General features: G+C 43.6%; 1 protein-coding gene across 2 annotated transcripts in view; it reads left to right on the top strand.

Annotated features, from left to right (window-relative positions):
* The window catches only part of CCHR9.PART0H11orf58 (chromosome chr9.part0 C11orf58 homolog), a 284,231-nt gene extending 262,677 nt beyond the window's left edge, over positions 1 to 21,554 (top strand). Inside the window, exon 5 of one of the 2 annotated variants that reach the window (XM_044082772.1) lies at positions 20,025 to 21,554. In XM_044082772.1, the coding sequence (XP_043938707.1) occupies positions 20,025 to 20,237 (213 nt within the window). In that variant the 3' untranslated portion in view covers positions 20,238 to 21,554. The remainder of the gene's footprint in view (positions 1 to 20,024) is intronic. The other variant, XR_006366214.1, reaches the window with a different exon arrangement.
* The last annotated feature ends 4,239 nt before the right edge of the window (positions 21,555 to 25,793 follow it).

The following is a 25,793-nucleotide window of genomic DNA, read 5'->3' as shown; positions in this document are numbered from 1 at the left end:
CCCTTATGGCAGTGGAGCCTTTCATCATCTTTCATGCGGACAGGGTATCTCTGAGGACCAATCCATCCTTCATGCCCAAGGTAGTTCCAGTGTGGCTCTTAATCAGTCTATTCATTTGCCAACCTTCTGTCCCAATCCACAGAACAATGGGGAATGGATTCTGCATTCCTTGGACGTGCACAGACAACTTAGATTCTACTTGGACAGAACTAAAATTAGAAGAAAATCTGAACAATTGCTAGTAACATTTGCTGCTGGGGCAGAGGGGAAGGCTATTTCAAAACAAACCATTTCTAAATGGGTAAGCCATTGCATTCATTTCTGCTATAAGCACCATGGAAAACCTATCCCCCAGGTGATCAGATCTCATTCCACCAGGGCTGCATCTACTTCAGCAGCCTTTCTCAGAGGTGTTCCTACCAGGGATATTCTAGAAGCTGCTACCTGGAGTTCTGTACATACTTTCATCAAGCATTATCATTTACCAATTTTCTCTAAATCCAGAGCTGGCTTTGCCACTGCTGACTTGCAGGGCCTTATAGCTGGTTCTAATGCTGTATAATTTCCTCCTCCCCAACTATAGCTTTAGGAATCTACCCAAGTGTAATGACTGCAACAGTGAAACACGAAGAACATTGTACAGTTGTGTACACTTACCATATATGTAGATGTGCGAGTGTATTCACTGTTGCAGTCCTGGTTCCAGCCCCCTGTTTTTCTCTGGCTATACCTCTACTTTCTTTTACTATGCTTAAAAGCCTTGTTGGTGTATTTGCTTTTGGTTGGAGGTATATTTTTGTGTTTTTTAATTTTATTTGCTCCCCATTTGGGGGGCACCTGACAATCTGGGGCAAGAAAAACTGATGTAATGGCATCGGCTGCATGTTTTCTACCTCTGATGACCTGGCGTCATGGAAGAAGGGACAGCAACCAACGCAGGACACAAGAGACAGACTGAGGGCAACCTGCCAGCAGATTACCCAAATGTAATGACTGCAACAGTGAATACACTCGAACATCTACATTTATGGGAAGTGTACACAACTGTACTTTCCAAGTAGCTGGCACACCCACACCTGGGTATTTGATTTTCACAGGCAAACACACACACACTATTGTGAAAGGCTGGTACATATTTACTAACTGTACCCCTTCTGTCCAGACTATAAAGTAACTATGCATCCACCAGCCAGCCACTGTGTCTGTTACAATGGTATCCAGTTATACTGAGTAAAATCAATACTAACATAAATGGTAGAGTGTAACCAAGGCTATTCAGAGTGGCCAAGGCGTCACTAAAATAAGTACACAAGTACTCTCAAGACATTAAAAGTATTCTCTAAAAGAGCAGCTGCAATGAAAGGTATAAACATATTTAATAAATAATAAAATAGAAAACACGTGAATACTAAATATCTAAGTAGAATAAACACCAGAGTTTCAATCACAGGTGAAATAATAACACAGTTGGACGGAGTCATGCAGATGCAGAAAAACAGTACATGTTCTGTAGTCCTATCTCGCCTTCATTCTTACATATGGGTTCTGCCGATTACAAAGCTCGAAGCCTCTATAAGTTGGCTCGTGGCAATGTAGGTATCCCATAATGCACTAGTAACAATCCTCGGATCTCGTTTGCTGCTGTACGAGTTCAGAAGTGTTCTCTTGGTCATGGATAAGTTGGAATATTTTTTTTCTTCAGACATTTATAGTGTACCTTTTTACTGTAAAGTTAGTTTTAGTATTAATAGCTTGCTGTTGTTAACTTGCTAGTACTTGGTGTGTTTTCTGAAGTTTATTGCAAATTGTTTTTGCTAATTGTTGGTCGTCACTTCCGCAGGCCTTTTCTTGGTGGTATCCCTTCGTTTTCTAGTGCACTAGTTATTGTTAATCTTTCTCTATCTCGCCTACCTATCTGTACAGGGCTAGGCCCATTTAAGTTAGAGGACCTTGTCCTTTCTTTCCTATTGTCTATCTACAATCATAGTCTGTTGTTGTTGACAGTTATGTCTAAGGAAACTAAAGACCATAAACCTTCGGGTTTTAAGTAATGCCTAAAATGTTCATAAAAAATGTCCCTGACTGACTGGTATAGTATTTATGTGTATTGTTTGGGAGCCATGCATCTACAGGAGACATGTACTTTCTGCCATTCTTTTAGTTACCGGGTTCTCCAGGAAAGGAAGAACAAACTAATTTTGAAAGATCTCCTTAAACCTTCCTTTGAGGAGGATTTAGCTAGTTCTTCATCTTCTCACTTCAGGTCTCCCTCTTCAGAAAAAGAGAAGGTTAAGTCAGTGAAAAGACAGTCTCCTACACCGACTCACATATCAGGACCTCCAGAGAAAGTTGACAAACCTTCTACCTCTTCGGCTCCTCTGCCTTCGGAGCTGGTTGAGGCTATTGATGTAGACCTTCCAGTTTCGGCTCCAAGTGTTTTGGAGCAGATAGCTGAAACCATACCTCTGAGCCGGTCAAGAGACTTACTGCCGGTATCCCCGACACTTAGATCTCCGATTTTGCAGAGATCTCGATCCCCTACCTTTACTTCCAGAGCCTCCAGGAGTCTTGTTGAGGAGGATATCAAGAGGGTGGTTAGATTTTTGAAGTCATTAGCGCTAGCAAATTTGTTGTCGGCACCAAACCAATCTGTTCTGGCACCATCTACGGTCGTATTACGCGCTTCTGTTCCTCCTTCGAGCCATGCCGGTCTTTCGGAGCCAGATCTGTCTGTGCCGTTTGTTGTGGAATCATCTATTCCAGCACCCAAAGTGGTTTTCTCAGAGCAGTGTTCCACTCCGACACCTTCAGTGCCATCCTTTGTGTCTAGGAGCTGAAGCTCACCAGTCGGCCCCAATGGGGACGCTCTGACCCGAACTACTTCGGTTCCGAGCCTACCTCTCCGTGCGTCTGCTCAGCTGAGCTCGGATCCTACATCTATCTTGGAGCCGATCGCTCTGGAGCTGGGGGCTACTTCCACTTCCTCGGAACCGGTGGTGTCCTCGGAGCCAGGGGGATCTGCCTTCGAGCTGATGAGCGTGCTGTTTAGATCTTCAGCTCTACACAAGGGTACCGATGTTCTTCCCCCTCAAGCTCCAACCTCTGTCTCAGCACCATCCTTCTCTCATGACAGCAGAGACCCGCAGACTCAGAAGATCCCTTTGGGTGGCCCCCAGTCTTCTGAGACCTCCCCAGAATACCCTTTTGTGGAGCCTCCTCGGAAGAGAACTTGTAAGAGGATGCATATAGACCCCACTCATGTCTGACACTGACCTCAAGGAGTCAGAAGGGTCCCCTAGGTCATCCTCTGATATCTCCTTTGTAGATATCCTGAAACAGAAAAGCAGCTGGCCCACCATCACCCCTTCTGATGAGGAGTCAGTGTACCTGAAGGCTTTTGGGTCTCAACTTTCAGCCTCTTGGGTGTCTCCACCTTTCGATGAGCTGTTAGATTTGGTGAGTCGAAAGGTGTGGGAAACTCCTGACACAGTGGAACCAGTCCCCAGAAGGCCGAACAAATTCCTTTCAGCTCCTAGGGAAAAAGTGTTTCTGACCACAGGTGTGCCTGTAGACGCCATGGTGGTGGCAGCAGCTGCAAAGAAGGAACTAGCAGAGGCTTCCTCATCTGTCCACCCACCGAACAAAGAGTCTCAAACAATGGACAGATACGGGAAGCGTTTTTTTTTCTTCAGCGGCATTTACACTCAGATCGCTGAATTCTCACCCATTTCACTAGGCTTCAAAGAGGTCTAAAAGAGCTAGGAGATGATCTCCAAGGTACTTTAACTGAAGGAGTCCCTGAGAAGGTTACTGCTCAGTTGTCCACCTTAAACTCTATTGTTAACTCCTCTATGAGGCTGATATCTTATGCAGCAGATGGAGTGAGCAGGGCAGTGGGTTCAGGAGTTTCCCTTAGGAGCCACTTCTGGATGCGTTTATGTAACTTTGCGGAGCCCTTCAAATCTACATTTAACAATGCCCCCTTTGACGGTTCCTCTCTGTTTGGACCAAATGTAGAAGACACACTCATCAGATGCTAGCAGGAAGGGAAGGCTCTTTCTGCTGTGGGAGTATGTTTTTCCGTCCCTTCTAGACCATACCCTAAAGGTAAGAGGGGGAAAATGTGGTTCAAGAAATCTTTTTCCTAGATGCGCAAGGTGATTCCTTCTCCAGAGGCAGAGGAGGGAATAGTGGTAGATGTCGCCCTAGAGTAAGGGGGGGTCCACAAAACAAATTTGACCGGGATTCCTTTCGTGGACGTCCCTATCACCGCTCCTGAAGGGAGGCCTTGCTGCGCTTCTCTGGAGCCAGTCGGGTTCGCTTATCTTTGTACCCAGAAGCCTGGCACGACATCACACAAGAAAGTGGGTACAAAGAATAATTTCCAGAGGATACTCCATTCCCTTCTCTTTTCCACTTCATCTAACCAAGCGAATCCCAGATATTCCACCCAATCACAGGGATCAAGCAACTATAGACGTCCAAACGTTGCTTCAAAAGAGAGTCATCCAAACCGTCCCTGCAGACCAGATAGGATTTGGAGCTTACTCCAGATTCTTTTTAGTGCCAAAACGAACAGGGGACTGGAGGCCCATCTTGGATCTCAGCAAGTTAAACGAATCAGTGAAGAAGTCCAAGTTCCGAATGGTAACACTGCAGTCTGTACTCCCTCTGTTAGGGAAAGACAATTGGATGTGCTCCATAGACCTCCAAGATGCGTACTACCACATAAAAATGGACAGAGCATCAAGGAGTCATTTTCGCTACCGGCTGGGAGCCAGTCATTACCAATTTCATACTCTGCCCTTTGGTCTCACCACAGTCCCCAGGGTGTTCAAATGCATGGCAGTAGTAACGGCTTACTTGAGACGTCTTGGATCCCAAGTGTTTCCGTACCTGGACGACTGGCTCCTGACTGCCACCACCAGGCACCTACTTCTACTAGCTACTAACTTCTACCAACCATTCGTGTCTGCACTCAGCTAGGCATCACTATAAACTGGGAAAAGTTTGCCTTGTCGCCTTCTCAATATGTGACTTTCACAGGCGCAGAAATAGACACAGTCACAATGATGGCTTGCCTTCCTTCAGACAGAGTGCATAATCTAAGACAACAAATATGCAGCCTGCTTCCCCAACACAAAGTCAAAGCGAAGACGGTGCTCAAACTTCTGGGAGCCATGGCCTCTACTATAACTCTAGTTCCACTAGCCAGACTACATATGAGAATTCTACAATGGCTACTCTTTTTCCAGTGGTCTCTTCAGCAGCTGGCTCTGTTTCATCCCATTTTAATAACGAAATCTTGCAAAAAGGACCTTTGTTGGTGGATCCAGTCCAGTCAACTAATGATAGGGAGACCATTCATTCCTCGCCAACCTGTTGCTGCTGTGACCACGGATGCCTCCCAGATAGGGGGGGGGCATTATCTAGGAAGGACAGTCCAAGGCACATGTCAAGAACACGAGGCTCAGTTGCATATCAGTGTTCTAGAGATGAGAGCAGCGCTACTAGTGTTGCAAGCACTTCACGACTTTCTTCCTCTAGGGACAATAGCAATTCAATCAGACAATATGTCAGTGGTATGATATATAAACAAACAAGGGGGAACCAGATCCTAGCCCCTATGTCGAGAGGCTCTACGTGTTTGGCAGTGGGCGATTATCTTCCCAACGCTTTCTAGTCGCAAGGCATATCCCGGGGAGAACCAATGTGATAGCCGACAAGCTCAGCAGGGCAATCTTGATGCCTCATGAGTGGTCTCTGAATCAGAAAGTCACGGAACAGATTTTCCATAAATGGGGACAAGCCTTGCTGCGATCTGTTTGCCACCCCAATGAACACCAATGGCAGCAGCTACTTCACCCTTATCTCCCCCACCCCCACCCGGGGGAGACACCGAGAGAAGCACTTGTCCACAATTGGCCCTCGGGACTTCTTTCTGCTTTTCCTCCCTTTCCGCTAATATCAAAAGTTATCCAGAAAGCAAAGACTTTGGGAAGCAGAATGATTCTCATCACTTCTTACTGGCCTCATCAGATTTGGTTCCCCTTTCTCGGACCTCACCTTCTGGACGATCCATGGACTCTGGACCCAGTACCAGACCTTCTGACACATATGTCAGGCACATTCCATCCCTGTCTCCACACCCTCAACTTGACAGCATGGCTGCTCCACTTCCATCCCTAGTAGGCTTCATGATTTCTCCCCTGCAGTTGCTCATATCCTGACGTCTTCTCATAAATCTACGAGAAAATTGTACGCTAGCAAGTGGAAAAGATTTTCTGTCTGGGCACAAGCTAGGAATATAAATCCATACACAGCCTCCATTCCTTTAGTGTTAGAATTTCTAACCAAACTATTTCATCAGGGATCAGCTACTGCTACAGTCAGAGTTCAATTAGCAGCTATCTCCAGTTTTTATTTGGGGCGACATGAACCCAATCTTATGGCTCACAGATTGTGTAAATCATTTTTAAAAGGCACTACCTTACTAAGACCTCCTTTTCAAGAACCTATATCTCCCTGGCATCTAAATTTTGTTCTTTCAAATCTTACCTCACCGCCTTTTTAACCTTCACAATGTGATTTAAAGTTCCTTTCATGGAAGACCATTTTTCTGGTAGCCATTACTTCCGCCAGAAGAGTGTCAGAGCTGCAAGCACTCTCAGTCAAACCTCCTTACTTAATATTTCATAGAGACAGTGTTTCCTTTCCCACTAACCCTTCCTTCGTCCCCAAGATTTGTTCACAATCAAATATTAATCAACCTATTGAACTGCCAGTCTTTTTTCCAAATCATACAAACAAAGCGGAGTACAAGTTTCATCAGCTTGATGTACACAAACAGTTAAGGTTCTATCTACATAGAACCAAAGAGTTTAGGAGATCAGACCAATTTATATATTTTTTGGAGACGAGAAAAGGAATGCCAGTCTCCAAGATAACGTTATCAAACTAGATTTCAAATTGCATATCTTTTATTTACTCTTCTAATGGTAAAGAACTCCCATTTAAAATTAAACTCATTCCACCAGATCTATATCCACATCTTCCACTTTTCAAGCCAGAATGCCAATAGACAGTATATGTGCAGCAGCAACTTGGGCTACCCCTCATACCTTTATTACTCATTACAATTTAGACTTGGCCTCCAGCGGTAGAGCTTACTTTGGTTCCACGGTTCTTAGGAGTATATTCCTGTGAGCCACCCGAGGAAAAGGTGCTAGGGACGCTGTCCCATATGTAAAAATGAAGATGAGATACGACTACAGAACATAAAGAAGTTATGTACTCACCATAACGTTCCAGGTTTGTAGTCCATCTCGCCCTTCATTCTTACGAACCCACCTACCTACCCCCATCCATATATCCTTGGAGGATCTGGAAACAAGATAATGTCTATCTTCCTTAGAGTTGGAGACCTTTCATCTTTGTTTTTCCTTGTGTATATACCTTTATATCACTATTATAGACAGCAGCAACAAGATCTGAAGATTGTTACTAGTGCAATGTTCATTGTGTTACCCTGCTGCAGTCATCACACTTGGGTTATCCTGTCGTCAGGCGGTCCCGCAGTCGGCCCGAATTCCAAAGTCTTGGTCCGGCGTCAGTTGCTGTCGCTTCTTCCCTGACGTCAGTGCGCCAAGAGGCATCCGCCCCCATTTTCTTCAGTCTTTCTTGCTGCGTGGTGCCCGCAGCAGAAGCAGTTCGCAAGTGCCGGTCGGCCAACACCTGAGATTTTCGATTCGAATTTCAGTCCGAAGTCTTCAATAAAGCTAAGTACCCCGTTGGGGAACCTTTTCTTGCCTCAGTCCGATGTCAGAAAAAGTTAACAATTGCATTTCTTGTGGGAAGCAAATACCTCAGAAGGACTTCCATTCCTACTGTATTCCTTGCCTAGGACCAGACCACGACGTCACAGGTTGTCAGTTTTGTGCTAGGTTTAATAAACGAACTATCAAACACCGTTTTGACTTCGCATGACATTACTTTGGTAGGAAATTTAATTATATCCTGCCGTCGGAGCAGCCGATGACCGGCATACATAAAAAACGCAAGGATAAGGACAGGCAGCCTAGAAACAAGCCAGACTCTGAGGCCTCTGCTGGGCCTGTCACCGGTTCTCCGGTTTTCAGTGAGGCGCCTACACAGCCCCTGACGACCGCAGAACTGGAACCCCAGACAGCTGTGGATTCTCAAGCGGAGTCTACTAGACCAACGCAGCCATCTTCCGACACCGGTGCAGAAGTAGACCCCGGTGCAGTGGAAACACCTTCGGTTGCAGAAGGTGTCTTCAGACCGACTGCACTCACCATTAAATCTTATGCTAAGCTTAAAACTCCTTTAAAACCTAAGAAGACTGTACATCAGTCTACAGTTCAAGGCCCCATGCCTAAGAAACAGATGCTTAAGATGGCTGAAGATTTGATTACCCTAATCAGGGGTTCTCATCCCCTCCTGATAAAAGACCAAGACAAGAGGAGGATTATGCTTCCTCTGACCAGGTTTCAATTTCCTCAGATTCTTCTGAGGAACAGGATTACACTTTTCCTCCTCATGAAGACTCTGATGCTGAAGACTCTATTCCCTCAGCATCTCCCCCTGAAGACTACTCCTTTGGGGAAACTTTACATACCATTAGGGAACATTTCCACTGGGAAGGCCAGGACTACTCTGATTCTAAGAAAAGGCTCCAAGAGTTCCTTTTACTACCCCAGCACAGACCTCTTGCTATCCTCCCAGTTTTAGATATTGTGGATGATGTTTTCTTGGAGTCTAGTTTAAATCCAGACTCTGTACCTCCTGCTCCAGCCAAACCACACAGATACTACAGAGTACCCGACTCACACAAATTCCTTTATAAAAGCCCTGTGGCTGACTGAGAAACAATTTCCCAGGGTCCTAAGGGAGCTAAAGCTTCTATGGCTAAAAATCCTGTGCCCTCTGAAAGGGATTCCAGAGCCCTAGATAGATGGGAAAGAAAATATACACCTCAGCAACTCTGGCTATGAGAGCATTAAATTGTCAGTTTCACATGCTGAAATATCAGCAATTCCTAATGTCTCAATTAAAGCAAAAAATGAGCACACATACTGAACAGTCTGAATTCAAGGAAATGCAGGATCTGTTACATGCAGCTGAACAGGTGGGCAAACATACTTTACAATGCGGATTTGATTCGTTGGAAGCTTCCTGTAGAGCAGCTATTACTGGCTCTGTCATACGTAGACATGCTTGGTTAAAAGAACAAACCCTTCCTGATCATGTTAAAGCAAAATTATTGGATGCACCTTTACAGCAGGATGTATTATTTGGTGTCAAAGCAGAAGAGGTTTTAAAGAAAATGGAGGATAAGGCAAAGTGTTTGCAGACGGTCAAGGATTTTTTGCAGGTGCAACCCCCTCGTTTCAGCAGAAATTGGCCGACAAAAAACTGGTCCTTTCCAGCTTCTGACAGATCACAGAGGGGCAAATACAGACACCCAAGGGGCAGAGGTCAGTCACAAGGCCCTTACAAACCTCGCCAATGTGGTACTGCTACCCAGAAAGGAGGAGAAGACAGGCCCCAAGCTAGCAGAAAATAATCACAATGACTCAATCCTCAAACTACCAAGCAAATCTCTCCTGGCAACTCCCTTGGGAGGAAAATTAGCATTTTTTGCAGACAACTGGCACATCATCACAACAGACAAATGGGTCCTAAACATCGTCTCTCAGGGATACAGATTCCACTTTCATACCTTACCAAGGGTAAAAGGAATCCCAAACCTGCCACCAAATCAATGGGCAGAGGCACAAAAACAAATTACAGCTCTCATGGACATGAGAGCCATTCAACAGGTACCTACACAGGAGCAAGGACAAGGATTTTACTCAAGACTCTTTCTAGTCCCCAGAAAGGATAAAGCATGGAGACCCATTCTGGATCTTTCAGTTCTGAACACCTATCTGCAAGTACCAAAATTCAAGATGCTAACACTACAGCAGCTTCTTCCCATGCTGGGCAAGAATGCTTGGCTAGTAACGTTGGACCTCAAGGAGGCATACCTGCATGTCCCTATCAGACAAAATTGCAGAAGATACCTCCGCTTCATTGCAGGTTCAACGCATTAGCAATTCTCTGCACTGCCTTTTGGCTTATCTACTGCGCCCAGGGTCTTCACAAAATGCCTGCACCAGTAATTGCATACTGCAGACAGAGTAATTCAAACATACCCATACCTGGACGACTGCCAAATTCAAGCAGAAAGCAAGGACATTCTTTTAAAGCATCTGGCATTTGTCAAACACCTTCTAAGTTGCCTAGGGTACACAGTAAACGAAAAGAAATCAAAACTAGTGCCCTCACAAAACATAATATTCCTGGGTGCCAGCTTGAATACAACGGCCCAGATGGCTTATCTCACGCCAGACAAGCAACTACAACTGACTCAATACTTCAAAATAATGGCAACAAAGACCCATCTCCCTGCAAGAAAAATTCTGCAGGCCTTGGGATTCATGGCATCTTGCATACTACTAATACCATTTGCAAAACTGCATATGAGGAAATTACAATGGTACCTGAAAAGCGTATGGACTCAACACAGCCACAGCTTGAAAACAATGATACCTCTCTTTCCCTGCCTTCAACACGAATTTCTATGGTGGTCACAGGCATGTCACCTCAACAAGGGTCAGCCTTTCACCTTACCCCCAGCTAGGCAAACTGTGACAACAGATGCATTGGACTATGCCTGGGGAGCACACATGGCAGGACAGTGCGTTCAAGGCAAATGGACTTCAGATCAAATATGTCTGCACATCTTACATCCAGGACAACTTATAATAAGGACAGACAATACCACAGTAATGTGGTACATAAACAAGCAAGGGGGTACACACTCCTACCCTCTATGCAGGCAAGCAATGACCTTGTGGAACACAGGAACACAGCACTGACTTACCAAGTTCAATTACAAGCACAATTCCTGCCAGGAAGAAAGAACACATTGGCAGACGACTTAAGCAGGAACATCATGGATCCCCACGAGTGGAAACTGGATCCACAAGTATTTGCAATGATAACTCAAAAATGGGGGCGCCCAGACATAGACCTGTTTGCCAACCCCAAAAACAATCATCTACCAAATTTTTGCACAAGGACATTCCACCATCAAGCTTGGAAAGTGGACTCACTGTCATTCAGTTGGAAAATGTTGACAGTATATGCCTTCCCTCCACTGCCCCTTCTAACAAAGGTGCTGCTGAAAGTCAGAATGGAGAGACCACAAATGATACTCATTGCCCCAGACTGGCCACACCGGCACTGGTACCCACTGCTAAGAAACATGGCCCATGGCCCACCATGGATTTTACCACAAATTCCTCATCTGCTCACACAGCAAGACAGTCAGATTCTACTCAGCCAGCTCAAGACCTTAAATCTGGCTGCATGGCAAATCACCTAAACAACCAGCCAGCTCCTCTATCACAAGCCGTTATGGATGTCATTCTGGAGGCCAGGAGGCCCAGCACCAGGAAAGCCTACTCAGACAAATGGAAAAGATTTTGCGCCTGGAACCAAGCTAAAGGCCAAAATCCCCTTGAGCCAGACCTACCTCGGATTTTACAATATCTAACTGAGATGTTACACAAAGGACTTTCCTTTTCATCTATTAAAATCCATGCCTCAGCTATTTCAGCTCACTGCAACACGGATCCTCCCTTATTTTCACATCCACTTCTAAGGCAGTACCTCAGAGGGGCCAAAAACATAAGGCGTCCCAGGAGAGCACCAACGCCAACTTGGGACCTCAACTTTGTTCTGGAAAAGCTTACGCTACCACCTTTTGAGCCAACTTTCTCAGCTGATTTAAAGTTTATATCATGGAAAACTGCCCTGCTGCTAGCAATTACTTCAACCAGAAGAGTCTCAGAGCTACAGGCACTAATGGCAGTGGAGCCTTTCCTCATTTTTCTTCAAGACAGAGTCTCTCTACGAACTAACCCCTCCTTTATGCCAAAAGTGGTATCCAGTGTGGCTCTAAATCAAACCATCCATTTACCCACTTTTTTCTCAAATCCACAGAACAAAGGAGAAAGACTCCTGCACTCATTGGACATTCTCAGGCAACTACGTTACTACTTGGATAAAACTAAGGCTTTCAGAAAATCTGACCTGCTTTTTGTATCCTATGCAACAGCATCACAGGGAAAGGCTATCTCAAAACAGACCATTTCAAAATGGATAGGACATTGCATACGTTTTTGCTACACCCGTCATGGAAAACGCCCCACTCCACCAGGGCAGCAGCTACATCTACAGCCTTCCTGAGGGGGGTGCCAACCAAGGATATTCTGGAAGCTGCAACTTAGTGTTCAGTACACACCTTCACCAAACACTATCGCTTACCAGTATACTCTAAGACTAGAGCTGGCTTCGCCACTGCAGTTTTTCAGGGCCTACTACCCTCTTCTAACCCTGTTTGATTCCACCTCCCATCCTTAGCTTTGGGATTCAACCCAAGTGTGATGACTGCAGCAGGGTAACACGATGAACATAGTACAGTTTTGTACCTACCATAAATGTAGATGTTCGAGTGTTCACCCTGCTGCAGTCCAGGTTACCCTCCCTCTATCCCCTCTGATCTAACTGAAACCTTTCTATGCCTTCATATCTGATACAACCTCTGGGGTGTATTTGCTTATAGCTGGTGGTATGTTTTGTTTATTATTAGTACTATGTAGTGACCTCCTATTGGGGTGGAGGCACCTGACATCTGGAGCAAGAAAAACTGAAGAAAATGGCGTTGGATGCTTCTTATATACCCCTGGCGCACTGACGTCAGGGAAGAAGCGACAGCAACCGACGCCAGACCAAGACTTTGGAACTCAGGCCGACTGCGGGACCGCCTGACGACAGGATAACCCAAGTGTGATGACTGCAGCAGGGTGAACACTCGAACATCTACATTTATGGTAGGTACAAAACTGTACTTTTTGATTCATTAGAGGCCTCCTGTAGAGCAGCAGTTACAGGGTCTGTCATTCGAAGACATGCTTGGTTAAAAGAGCAGACTTTACCAGATTATGTTAAAGCTAAATTATTGGATGCACCTTTGCAGCAGGATGTTTTATTTGGAGTTAAGGCAGAAGAGGTATTAAAGAAAATGGAGGATAAGGCAAAATCTATGCAAATGGTGAAGGATTTCTTACAGATTCAGCCTCCTCGATTTAGCAGAAATTGGCCAACAAAAAATTGGTCCTTTCCAGTTACAGACAGACCTCAAAGGGGCAGATACAGACGTCCAAGAAGCAGAGGTCAGCCACAAGGTTCTTACAGGCCTCGACAATGGGGTGCTTCCACCTAGAAAGGAGGGGAAGTCAGGCCTCAACCTTATAGAAAACAGCCCCAATGACTTCCCACTACAGCTGTCAAGCACTTCTATCTTGGCAGCCCCCTTGGGGGAAAAACTAGCACTTTTCATTCACAATTGGCATATGATCACAAAAGACAAATGGGTTCTCAGTATTGTATCTCAAGGTTACAGGTTCCACTTTCACACTCTGCCAAGGTTAAAAGGAATGCCAAACCTGCCACCAAATCAATGGGCAGAGGCTCAAAGACAAATTATAACACTTATGGACATGAGAGCTATTCAGAAGGTACCAACACAGGAGCAAGGACAAGGATTTTACTCAAGACTCTTTCTGGTTCCCAGAAAGGACAAAGCCTGGATGCCCATTCTGGATCTTTCTTCTCTAAATACTTACCTGGATGTTCCAAAATTCAAAATGTTGACACTACAGGAGCTTCTTCCCATGCTGGACAAGAAAGCTTGGCTCGTAACTTTGGACCTCAAGGAGGCATACCTGCATGTCCCTATCAGACAAAATTGCAGAAGATACCTCAGATTCTTAGCTGGTTCAATGCATTATCAGTTCTGTGCACTGCCCTTTGGCTTATCTACTACACCCAGGGTCTTTTCAAAATGCCTGGCACCAGTAATTGCATTTTGCACACAAAAAGGAATTCAAATTTACCCATACTTGGATGACTGCCTTATTCAATCAGAGAGCAAAGACATTTTTCTAAAGCATCTGGCGTTTGTAAAGAGATTGCTAATTTGCCTAGGGTACACAGTAAACGAAAAGAAGTCAAAACTAGTGCCCTCACAAGAGATAATATTCCTGGGTGCCAGCTTAAATACAACGGCCCAGATGGCTTATCTCACGCCAGAAAATATTTCCAATTGATGGCAACAAAAACCCAACTCCCTGCAAGAAAAATTCTGCAGGCCTTGGGGTACATGGCATCTTGCATACTACTAATTCCATATGCCAGACTGCATATGAGGAAACTATAGTGGTACCTAAAGAGTGTCTGGTCTCAACACTGTCACAGTTTGGAAACAGTAATACCACTTATTCCTTGCCTATAACAGGAGTTTCGATGGTGGGCTCAAGCCTGTCACCTCAACAAGGGACAGCCTTTCACTCAACCCACAGCCGGGCAAACACTGACAACAGATGCTTCGGATTATGCCTGGGGAGCACACATGGCAGGAAAATGTATTCAGGGCAAGTGGCCTGCAGAATAAAGGCATCTTCACATCAATCAAAAAGAGATGCTAGCTGTACAAAATGCCCTTATAGCTTTCAAGGACCTTCTGCATCCAGGACAGCTACTACTAAAGACAGACAATACCACAGTTATGTGGTACATAAACAAGCAAGGGGGCACTCATTCATATCCCCTCTGCAGACAAGCCATGACCTTGTGGAACACAGCTCTAACCTATCAAGTTCATCTGCAAGCACAATTCCTGCCAGGAGAGAAAAACACTCTGGCAGACGACTTAAGCAGAAACATCATGGATCCACACTAGTGGAAATTACATCCACAAATATTCAGAATGATAACACAAAAATGGTGGAGCCTGGACATAGATCTGTTTGCCTCCCCAATGAATTGCCAGCTGCAGAAATTCTGCACAAGGACTTACAACGCACAAGCATGGAAAGTGGATGCCCTCTCATTCAGCTGGAAAAACCTACAAGTATATGCCTTCCCACCACTGCCTCTCCTTTCAAAGGTAATCCTGAAAGCCAGACAAGAAAAGCCAAAGATGATCCTGATTGCCCCAGACTGGCCACGCCAGCACTGGTACCCAATCTTAAAGAACTTAGCACAAGGTCCACCATGGATTTTGCCTCAAATCCCACATCATCTGACTCAGCAAAACAATCAGATACTTCACAGCCAACTCAAGACTTTAAACCTGGCTGCATGGCAGATTCCTTAGTCAAGCAAACAATGCCTCTCTCTAAAGCTGTTATGGATGTCATTCTGGAGGCCAGAAGGCCTAGCACCAGGAAAGCCTATTTGGATAAATGGAAGAGATTCTGTGCCTGGAACCAGACTCGCAACCTAGACCCTCTTGTCCCAAATATTCCTCAGATACTACAATATTTAACTGAGATGCTGGAAGAAGGCCTATCCTTTTCATCTATTAAGGTCCATGCCTCTGCCATCTCTGCTCATTACAACACAGACACACCAATTTTCTCTCATCCTTTGCTAAAACAGTACCTCAGAGGGGCTAAAAACATAAGACCACCCCGTAGAGCACCAACTCCAACTTGGGACCTCAACTTTGTCTTGGAAAAATTAACTTTACCTCCTTTTGAGCCAGCTAACTCAGCAGACTTAAAATATGTCTCATGGAAAACTGCCCTGCTCCTGGCAATAACCTCAGCACGAAGAGTTTCAGAATTACAGGCCCTAATGGCAGTGGAACCTTTCATCGTTTTTCACCAAGACAGGGTATCTTTAAGAACAAACCGTACTTTTATGCCAAAGGTGGTATCAAGTGTGGCTCTAAACCAAACTATTCACTTGCCAACATTTTATCCAAATCCACAGAATAAAGGGGAGAGATTTCTGCATTCCTTGGACATACACAGACAATTACGCTTCTACTTTGACAAAACCAAAGCTTTCAGAAAAACTGAGCAATTGTTTGTAGCATATGCTGCAGGAGCAAAGGGAAAAGCTATTTCAAAACAGACCATTTCAAAATGGATAGGGCACTGTATACATTTCTGCTATACACAACATGGGAAAGCTGTACCTAACAGCATTAGGTCTCATTCCACCAGGGCTACAGCCACTTCTGCTGCCTACCTCAGAGGAGTACCTACCAAGGACGTTTTGGAAGCAGCAACTTGGAGTTCTGTTCATACCTTCACCAAGCATTACCACCTGCCTCTTTACTCTAAATCCAGAGCTGGCTTTGCCACTGCAGTGATGCAGGGCCTTATAGCCACCCCTAATGCCTTATAGAACCAGCCACCCAACCTCAGCTTTGGGACTCTACCCAAGTGTGATGACTGCAGCAGTGTAACACGATGAACATAGTACAGTTTTGTACCTACCATAAATGTAGATGCTCGAGTGTATACACTGCTGCAGTCTAGGTTAACCCTCCCTCCTTCCCCTCTTCCTTGCTGGTACTTACCTATGCCTTCTACCCTTTACTACCTATGGGGAGTATTTGCTGGTAATTGAACGTTTTTGTTTGCATTTCTTATTTATGTTTTATTAGCAATTTACATTGCCTACCATTTTGGGGGCACCTGACATCTGGGCCAAGAAAAACTGGAGAAAATGGCGTCAGCTGCATCTTATATACCCCTGGCGCACTGACGTCATGGAAGAAGGAACAGCAACCGACACCGGACCAAGACTTTGGAACTCAGGCCGACTGAGGGACCGCCTGACGGCAGGATAACCCAAGTGTGATGACTGCAGCAGTGTATACACTCATCTACATTTATGGTAGGTACAAAACTGTACTTTTTAACTCCTCTAAATAATAGCATACACTTTCACCTGCCTTGTGTCTATGCTCACAAGACTTTTTCCTGTGAACTTCAGATGTTAACTTATAACAGTTCAGTAAACATTGTTTTACTCTTTCATAGTTTAAATAATCGGTATCAGACAATTTAGAAACAGCAATTACAGTTTTACTATGGAGTAAGGGGGTCAGAAACCGTACCCAAAGTTCTTGGTCAGCATTATACAGTTTACATACTTTTTTAAATATACGAATAAAACTATTAAAGTCATCCTCTTCTGCAAATTGTGGAAGAAATTTACTGACCCTTATTGCTTCTGGGGTCTGGTTATTCCCTTCCCCATCATCTCCATGACGTAGACACACATAGTCAGCATCTCCCTTTCGTGTTGTCGCTGCTTCTGTTTTTCTTCATCTTCCAATTGCTGCAGTCTCTCTTCGATCTCCAAACATTTGGTCTTCAGTTCATGCTGATGCTCCTTCTCCTTTTCTTCAGCCTCCAGTTCAAGTCTCTTTTTGGTCTTCAAACATTTGGCCTCCAGTTCAAGTCTCTCAACTCCAGACGGATTTTCAAGTCCTCTGAGGAAAATATGCTCTGTCCTGTTTCTGAAGACTGCACATCTCCATCACCAGTCTGGTTGTCCTCCTGGCCACTGGTCCGCTGCAGCTGCGATTAAAGCTGAAATAATTTCTGCTTTAGTCAGGTTAGCATGCACCAGTCCTTTGGGTTCGTACACCTTGGCCAACTGGTTCTTTGTCAGCGTACCGTAATCCTTTGCTGACATCTTTACCTGCTTTCCCTGACTAAACTAAACTAACAAAAATAAAACTGTTGTGAAAATGGAGCTCGGACTGTTTCCCTTGTGGGTCTTGACAGCACACACACCTTCAGTGACAACTGCCCACAGGCTACTGAAGTTCAATTAACATCCCACCACTCTGCCACCACTATGTGATGGCCTCTCTAACCTGGGCTAGTAATCAAGGAGCCTCAACCTTCACCACTGACACCAGTGAGACATGGTCACTAACAACAGGAATGGATTTACACAGTATTTTAAGATGTAACTCTCTGTATCAAGTACAGATTCCCCCAAGAGCACACATAGAACACACTCCAGACCTGGGACTGGACTCTCTCCAGATTCCAAACAAGACTCACTTTGTAGCATTGTGTCCCAGTTCCAAGTAGTTGACACACCTACACCTGGGTGTTTAATTTTCACATACACACACACAGTCCTGGAAAGGCTGTTACAGATTTACTAACTGTATCCCTTCTGCCCAAACTATAAGGCAAGTACACTGCCACCAGCCAACCACTCTGTCTTTTATAAGGGTATCCAGTTATACTGAGTAAATCAACACTGACATAAATAGTAGAGTGTAACCAAAGTAGCCAGGCATTATGGAGTGGCCAAGAAGTCATTAAAATAAGCACAAGTCCTCTGAAGACGTTAAAAGTGTTCTCTAAAAGACCAGCCACAATGAAAGGTATAAAAATATTTAATAATAAATAAAAATAGAAAACATGAGAATACTAAATATCCAAGTACAGTAAACACCAGCAGTTCAATCACAAGAGAAATAAAAATAACACATTTGGACAGATTCAAACAGATGCAGAAAAACATCATCTATCTTATACTACTTAACTAATCTCATTGCATTTCCTGACTGTCTAAAGAACAACTGTTCTCTAGCTAACTTAACACAACAAGGCAAGATTGGATGCTGAGATGTTTACTTCCACAAGGCATGTGAAGAGCTTCAAACAACTGAACTGAACAACTAAGTCACCTAAGTGAACTGTGATAACTTTCATAGATTTTTATATGATATTCCAAAAATAACAAAACAAAAGCTGCTATGCGAGTTCCATCCTGTCTAAGCTGGTTATGGAATGACATCACATTTGATTACCTGACTCTGTTACAATACACACTCAGCGCTTTGCTAAGATCTGTTGCAGAATTTGAAATTTATAGAACAGTTTCAGAAACTTCTTCTCTTCCCTTCCAGAATTCTGTGTTTAAACATAAATATTTAATCCGTTATAACAACACTGTTAGTACATTTTTAACAAAAATGTTTGCATAAGTTAGTGTGATAGTCAAATGACATGGGTGGGCGGCACAGTGCCAGGGCACTTCTATGAGCTAGGCTTGTAAAGGCTGCAGGGCCATTACCCTATTACACACCTATGACACACAATTTACAAAACTCCAGCTAATTATGCTGGCATATGTTACACATGTAGTGGCCTATTCTCCGTGGCACAGATGGCAATACCTCACATTGTCACACTCCCTGAAAGAGAAAACCATCTCTGAAGATAGAAAGCATAGGCTATTATAATCCAATTTTGGAACTGAGATCAGTCACTCTGTGCTGCTGATATATCTAGTGCTTACCCTGTTCATGTTCATTACCAGCTTTATCCCAACAGGGACATATCACAGCCTTTTTCAAGTTAGAGCATAATCAGAAAATGAATACAATTTCCCCTCATTTTTCCTCAACCAGCAGGAGCTTTTGTGGGGCCCCACATTCAGGGCTGATTAAGGGGGCCTCCCTTCTGCAGCCACAGGAGATGCAGGTACCTAAAGTTGGCTATGTTAGTTTTAGTGGAGAAAATATCCACCAGCAGGATCTAACTAAATTACGGCCACTATGTGAGTTTAAAAACATTTAATGGAATTGTGAAGTCTGGTGTTTGACAAAAACACAGTTACTGTAAGGATATGTTTGAATTTTAAAGGTGATATTATATAATAAGACTTATCTTCCACCTGCTTTATCACGTACAAAATATTGCTGTACTAGCTTTTGTTGGCTTGACAGACATGTTACAAAATGTCAAAATAAGATAACTTGCTGTCATTGGAGGCTCCCCATGACCAGGTGGGCCCCAAGCAACTGCAGGGATTGCTAGTGCCTAAAGCCGGCTATGCCTTTGTAGGTAGGTAAATGTAGATCTTTGTGGGTAGTGCAAGAGAATTGACTAGAAGTTATGTCATCATCTTTATTTTGTACTTTCTTTTGAGGTATATTGTTAAGCCACTCAAAGCCATTGTTTCCTTAAACACATTTTTTTCTTTTCATTATTTCCTGAGCACAGGTATATCTGTGCATTCTTGCTACTTTTACTTTCTCATTCTGTTTATAATTGTTTCAGGCACCTCCAAAATTAGACTTCTACGCTTCTGGATATTATCAGAAAATAGAACACACAGAAAACAGCAAATCAGGAACTGAAAATAGGGAAGAAACTTCTTCAGAAACGCATCATACTACTCAAGAGCATCATCGGACAGATGATACACGAGAGAAAAAGAAAGATTTGAAATCCACTTACAAATCTATGTTTGTCAAGTCCGATAACTTATAGCTGTTGGGATATTTAAAATTTTCGTCAGTAGCTTGTTCATGTCTTTGAATGCAATTTGTTAAAGAGCAATTGTAGAGTAAGAGACATGTTGATTCAGAATTTCCATGTTTTATACTACGGAAGAAAGATAACAGTATTTTGGCCTTTAGAAGGACTTGACTTGGTGATTGGATTTTTACAGCAGTAAATATGTCTAATAAACAAGCATTGTTTTTAACAACAGGTAAGAGATGAACAGGAGAAAACGGTCAACATTATCAAGATCACTATATGTATTACACCATGAATGGAAGATCTGAAATATTTGTGATAAATTCTGTTGGGATTATGTGAAGGAGTTCAGATATGTACAGGAGTTGAAGACCAAGTGTGGTACTACACCAATACAGTAATGGAGGTGTGCAAGCAATCATATCTCATATGTTCAGCATGACATTTCTGAAGTACATCCCAAATATTTCATATATTACAGGGAAGCACAACCTATCAAAAAGGATGCAACATTTTGACCAGTTTTTCACTGAAGATTTTCTTGATTTTCGAAAATTCTCATTATAGTTTAGTCAGCATACAGTAAAAATAAAGATTTTAGTCTCATTAGTATTTTTCTGCTAGAGGGTTCTGCTTTTCATAAAGCATTCCAGTTTGAGTATGTGCTTAATGTGAATCAGAGCAGTGTATTGGTAAGCTTTTAATTTAAGTGAAAGTAAACAGAAGCATTTTTATTCATTTAATATGTTATACTAGAGTGATGCATTTATCCCCCCTTTGGCTTACTTACCCTCAGACTTTAGTTTTTTTTTTTTTTTTTTTTTTTTTTTTTTTTTTACAGGTTGGTCAAGGAGCTCGAGTAAGCTGTTTAGGTGTTCTGCACTAAGATGATTATTTCAAACCCAGGTGTGTAGCATAGTGCCTTAGCAATATGTTGTGCCATCCTGTTAAATAATAATAAAACAGATGTCTGTTGAAACAGTGATTCAGGAAAGTCCACAGTGTCTTTAAATGAGAAGTAAATTGCATGTTGACATTACATTATTTTCAAAAAGTAGCATGCAACTGTCTTTTCCCCCCATCCCCATACAATGCAGCTGTCTCTATTTTACTGTTCTGATTATCTAGTTCCGGAAGAATGTCTCTAGCATTCTAAAAGTATATATGTAAAATTCATGTTTTGTGTAAGCAGCTCCGATGAAAGGTATGACAGGTAGTAAAGGTTTCAGATGCATTTTTGTTTTGAACTGTGCTCATAGATCTATTGTGAGTCTTTTTCATCATTTTTATTTCAGTGGTATAAAAGTGCTGTCAGTGCAAAAATCATTTTCAGCGTCAAATATCTTTATTCTAATATCACCTGGCATTGTTTAAAGAAGGCTACCATGTGTAAAGAGAGACGATTGAGGGTGAGCTAGAAAGACTTTGTAAGGATGATGCTGTAGAAAAAAATGTTGATCTGATGTTATCCATGTCTTCATTCATCACAGGATCTTGGATCTGACATCAGATCTGGGCCAGCAGTATTCAACAGACGGATCTAAGGCTTTGGCTCCTCCTCTCCCATAATGCCCTGCTGCTCTCTAATCCCCAGGTCTCATTTGCCGTGCTTCCTGTGCAGACCGCAATCCTCTGGCTGTGGCTGGTTAAGTAAAAAGTTTTCTGTTATTTTTATTATCTTTCTTAGTTTAAGTTTTCTAGTGTAGGGTAGTCTAGTTTTACAGTTTACAATTTTTTATAGAGGAGATCCCTCCCCTCCCGTTAGACTAGTGTGTGTGTGTGTGTGTGTGTGTGTGTGTGTGTGTGTGTGTGTGGTGGGGGGGGGGCTTTGGCACCCTTTGGTATTCATTCAGTCATTAGGGCTTTATTCATAGCTGTTTCTCTAGTAGTAGTTGTATTATGTCTGATAGGCCTGCAGGGTTTAAAAAGTGCCCCTCATACAGACGGAAAATGCCTTATTTCGATACACATGAGGAGTGTGTTTATTGCTTGGGCACTCCGCGCCTGGAGGTTGAGTGTGACCGTTATGCTGCATTTAACCTCAGGGCTTTACCGACCCGAAGAGGAAGACCCCTGCTTTTCAGCCAGTTCCTGCCAACAAACAGTAGCTGTCGGATCCCAAGTTCCCAGATCCAATTCCAGCCTGGTCTGCCTCGGATCCGAGGTCTTTGAAGCTGAGAGCCGCAGAGCTTTTGGTCGGATCCTGGTTCTCTCCAGATTAGAGGCCCTCGGATGCGACCAAGGTAGGGCCAGCCTTAGATCCAAACGGTCTGTTGGATCCATCCTCTGAACCAATTAAGATGTCCTTCGTGTTACACTGTTGCAGTCATTACATTTGGGTTATCTGCTTGCAGGTAGCCCTCAGTCTGCCTGATTAACAAAGTTTTGGGTCCTGTGTCAGTTGCTGTCCCTTCTTCCATGAGGTCAGGTCATCAGGGGTATAAAACATGCAGTCGACACCAATACATCAGTCTTTCTTGCTGTGCAGTGCCCGAAGCAGAAGCAGTTTGCAAGTGCCGGTCGGCCGACTCCTGAAATTTTCGTTTTCGAGTTTCAGAACCGAAGTCTTCAACTAAAGCTAAGTACCCCGTTGGGGAAACTTTTTCTTGCTCCTTACCGATGTCAGTAAAAGTTAATAATTGCATTACTTGTGGAAAGCAAATACCTCATAAAGATTTTCATTCATACTGTATTCCTTGCTGATCTCCTGACCACGATGTACCTTGCTGTCGGTTTTGTGCTTTATGTAATCAGCGCACTATCCGTCGTCGGTATATTTTCGCCTCTAAATATTTCGGTTCTCAGTTTAATTATCCAAAAATGTCATCGGTTAGCCATCCGACTACCGGGATTCCGAAAAAACGCAAAGATAAAGACAGAGACAGGCCGCCGAGGTCCAAAATTTCTGACAACGCTTCTCCTAAGCCAGTCACAAGTTCGCCGGTACTCAGTGAGGTGCTTTCGCAGCCCCTGATACTCACTACTTCTGATTCGCAGGCCTCTACTAAGACCCATTCGGAGTCCGGTATGCCGCAAAATGCTTCAACTGTGGAACCCTCGGATGTCTCTGCCTTGGATGGGTCCGGAGCCGATGTGCAGGCACCGGCTTCTGAGGGTGTACTCAGGCCTACGGACTTGCATATTAATCTGACGCCTCCTTCTTTACTTAGGCCTAAATATCGATCCATGTCTAAAAAACTGATGCCCAGGCCACATGCTCAGGCCTCTATGCCTAAAAAACAAATGATAAGAATGGCTGAAGATCTAATAACTCTAATCTGGGGTAGCCACCCCCCCCCCCTTCTAAGAGGCCTAGGCTGAAGTTGATTATGAATCTTCTGATCAGGATTCGTTTTTTTCTGATTCTTCGGATTTGTCCTTATCTATTTATGGAGATTCTGATGCATGGGACTCCATTCCCTCTGCTTCCCCTCCTGAGGATTTTTCTTTTGGGGAAACCTTACATACTGTAAGGGAGCATTTCCACTGGGAAAGCCAGGATTTTTCTGATTCAAAAAAGATGCTTAGGGATTTCCTTCTCCTACCTCAGCATAGGCCTTTAGCTATTCCTCCTGTACTAGACATTGTTGATGATGCTTTTTCGGAATCTAGTTTGGCCCCTGATTCCCTGCCTCCTGCTCCCAGAAAACCTGACAGATACTACAGGGTCCCCGAGTCCCACAAGTTCATTTTCAAAAATCCCATTGCAGATCCAGAGACTATTTCACAGGGGCCCTAGGGCATTAAGGCTTCTACTGCTAAAAATCCTACCCCTTCTGATAGATACTCCAGGGAGCTGGATAGATAGGGTAAGAAGGTTTACACTTTTGCAACCTTGGCCATTAGGGCTTTAAACTGCCAGTTTCATATGTTAAAAGTATCAGCAACATGTTATTGCACTGTTTAAACAGAAAATGATGTTGATTCCTGACTGTGTGGAAAATACAGGATTTAATGTATTCTGCCAAACAAGTTGGAAAACATACTTTGCAATGCGGTTTTGATTATTTAGAGGCCTGTTGCAGGGCTGCTGTTACTGGGTCTGTGCTCAGAAGACATGCTTGACTTAAGGAGCAATCTTTGCCTGATCATGTTAAAGCTAAATTGTTGAATACGTCTTTAAATCAGGACAGCCTGTTTGGCAACAAGGCTGAGGAAGTTCTTAAAAAGATGGAAGATAAAGCTAAATCTATGCAAACTGTTGAAGATTTTTTACAAGTTCAGCCTCCTAGATTTAGTTGACACTGGCCCACTAAGAATTAGTCCTTTCCAGCCCATTCCAGGTCTTCTCAAGCCAAACACAGACACAGCAAAACCCCAGGTTTCAGTCCCAGGGGACTCACAGAACTAAGCAGTGGGGGGCTTCCACTTCCAAATCATGGAATAAGACTCCCCTATGGTAAACTGTGTCAATGACTTCCTTTTAAAATTTACAAGCACTTATCAACTGACTGCCCCTTTGGGGGGAAAGATTGCTCTTCATGCAAAGAATTGAGAACTCATTACCCAGGACAAATGGGTTTTAAATATAGTGTCCCAGGGATACAGATTTCACTTTCACATGTTGCCAACACCAAGTGGGTGGCCGGACCTACCAACAAATCAGTGGGCAGAGGCCCAAAAACAAGTACTTTCTCTCTTAAGCATGGGGGCTATTCAACTGGTACCAGAAGAGGAAAAGGTTTCTACTCAAGACTTTTCCTGGTACCCAGAAATGACAGTTCATGGTGTCCTATCCTGGACCTGTCTACTCTAAACACCTTTTTGGAGATTCCAAAATTCAAGATGCTGACTGTTCACCAATTACTTCCTATGCTAGGCAAAGATGCCTGGTTGGCAACACTAGATTTAAAAGAAGCATACCTGCACATCCCAATCAGGGAATCTTGCAGAAGATACCTGCGCTTCAAAGCAGGCTACACGCACTATCAGTTCTCTGCACTGCCCTTTGGCTTATCTACTGCGCCCAGGGTATTCACAAAGTGCCTAGCTACAGTTATTGCATTTTGCAGGCAAAGAAATATTCAAATATACCCATACCTAGACGATTGTCTAATTCAGGCAGAAAGACAGGACATAATTTTGAATCATCTGGCCTTTGTAAAAGGGGTTCTAACTTGTCTGGGGTACACCATAAACGAAAAGAAATCACACCTGGTACCCTATCAACAAATTATATTCCTGGGAGCAAGCTTGAATACAACTTCCCAGATGGCTTACCTCGCACCAGAGAATTAAATTCATTTGACAACCTACTTCAAGTGGCCACAAAAACCCGGCTATCTGCAAGACAAATACTGCAAGCCTTGGAGTTCATGGCCTCCTGCATTCTTCTAATTCCATATGCAAGACTGCATATGAGGAAACTACAGTGGTATCTAAAAAGCCTATGGTGTCAACATTCTCAAGAATTAGAAACAATAATTCTTGTCATACCTTGCCTACGCCTAGAGTTCCTTTGGTGGGCAGAGGTCTGCCACCAAAACAAGGGACTACCTTTCACACCACCCCTTGCTGCCCAAACCCTAACAACTGATGCATCGAACTATGCATGGGGGCTCACCT

The sequence above is a fragment of the Protopterus annectens genome, chromosome 9.part0 (assembly GCF_019279795.1).
Source record: "Protopterus annectens isolate FY-2018-M chromosome 9.part0, PAN1.0, whole genome shotgun sequence".
Taxonomy (NCBI): Eukaryota; Metazoa; Chordata; order Ceratodontiformes; family Protopteridae; genus Protopterus; species Protopterus annectens.
This window is presented reverse-complemented; position numbering and strand designations above follow the sequence as displayed.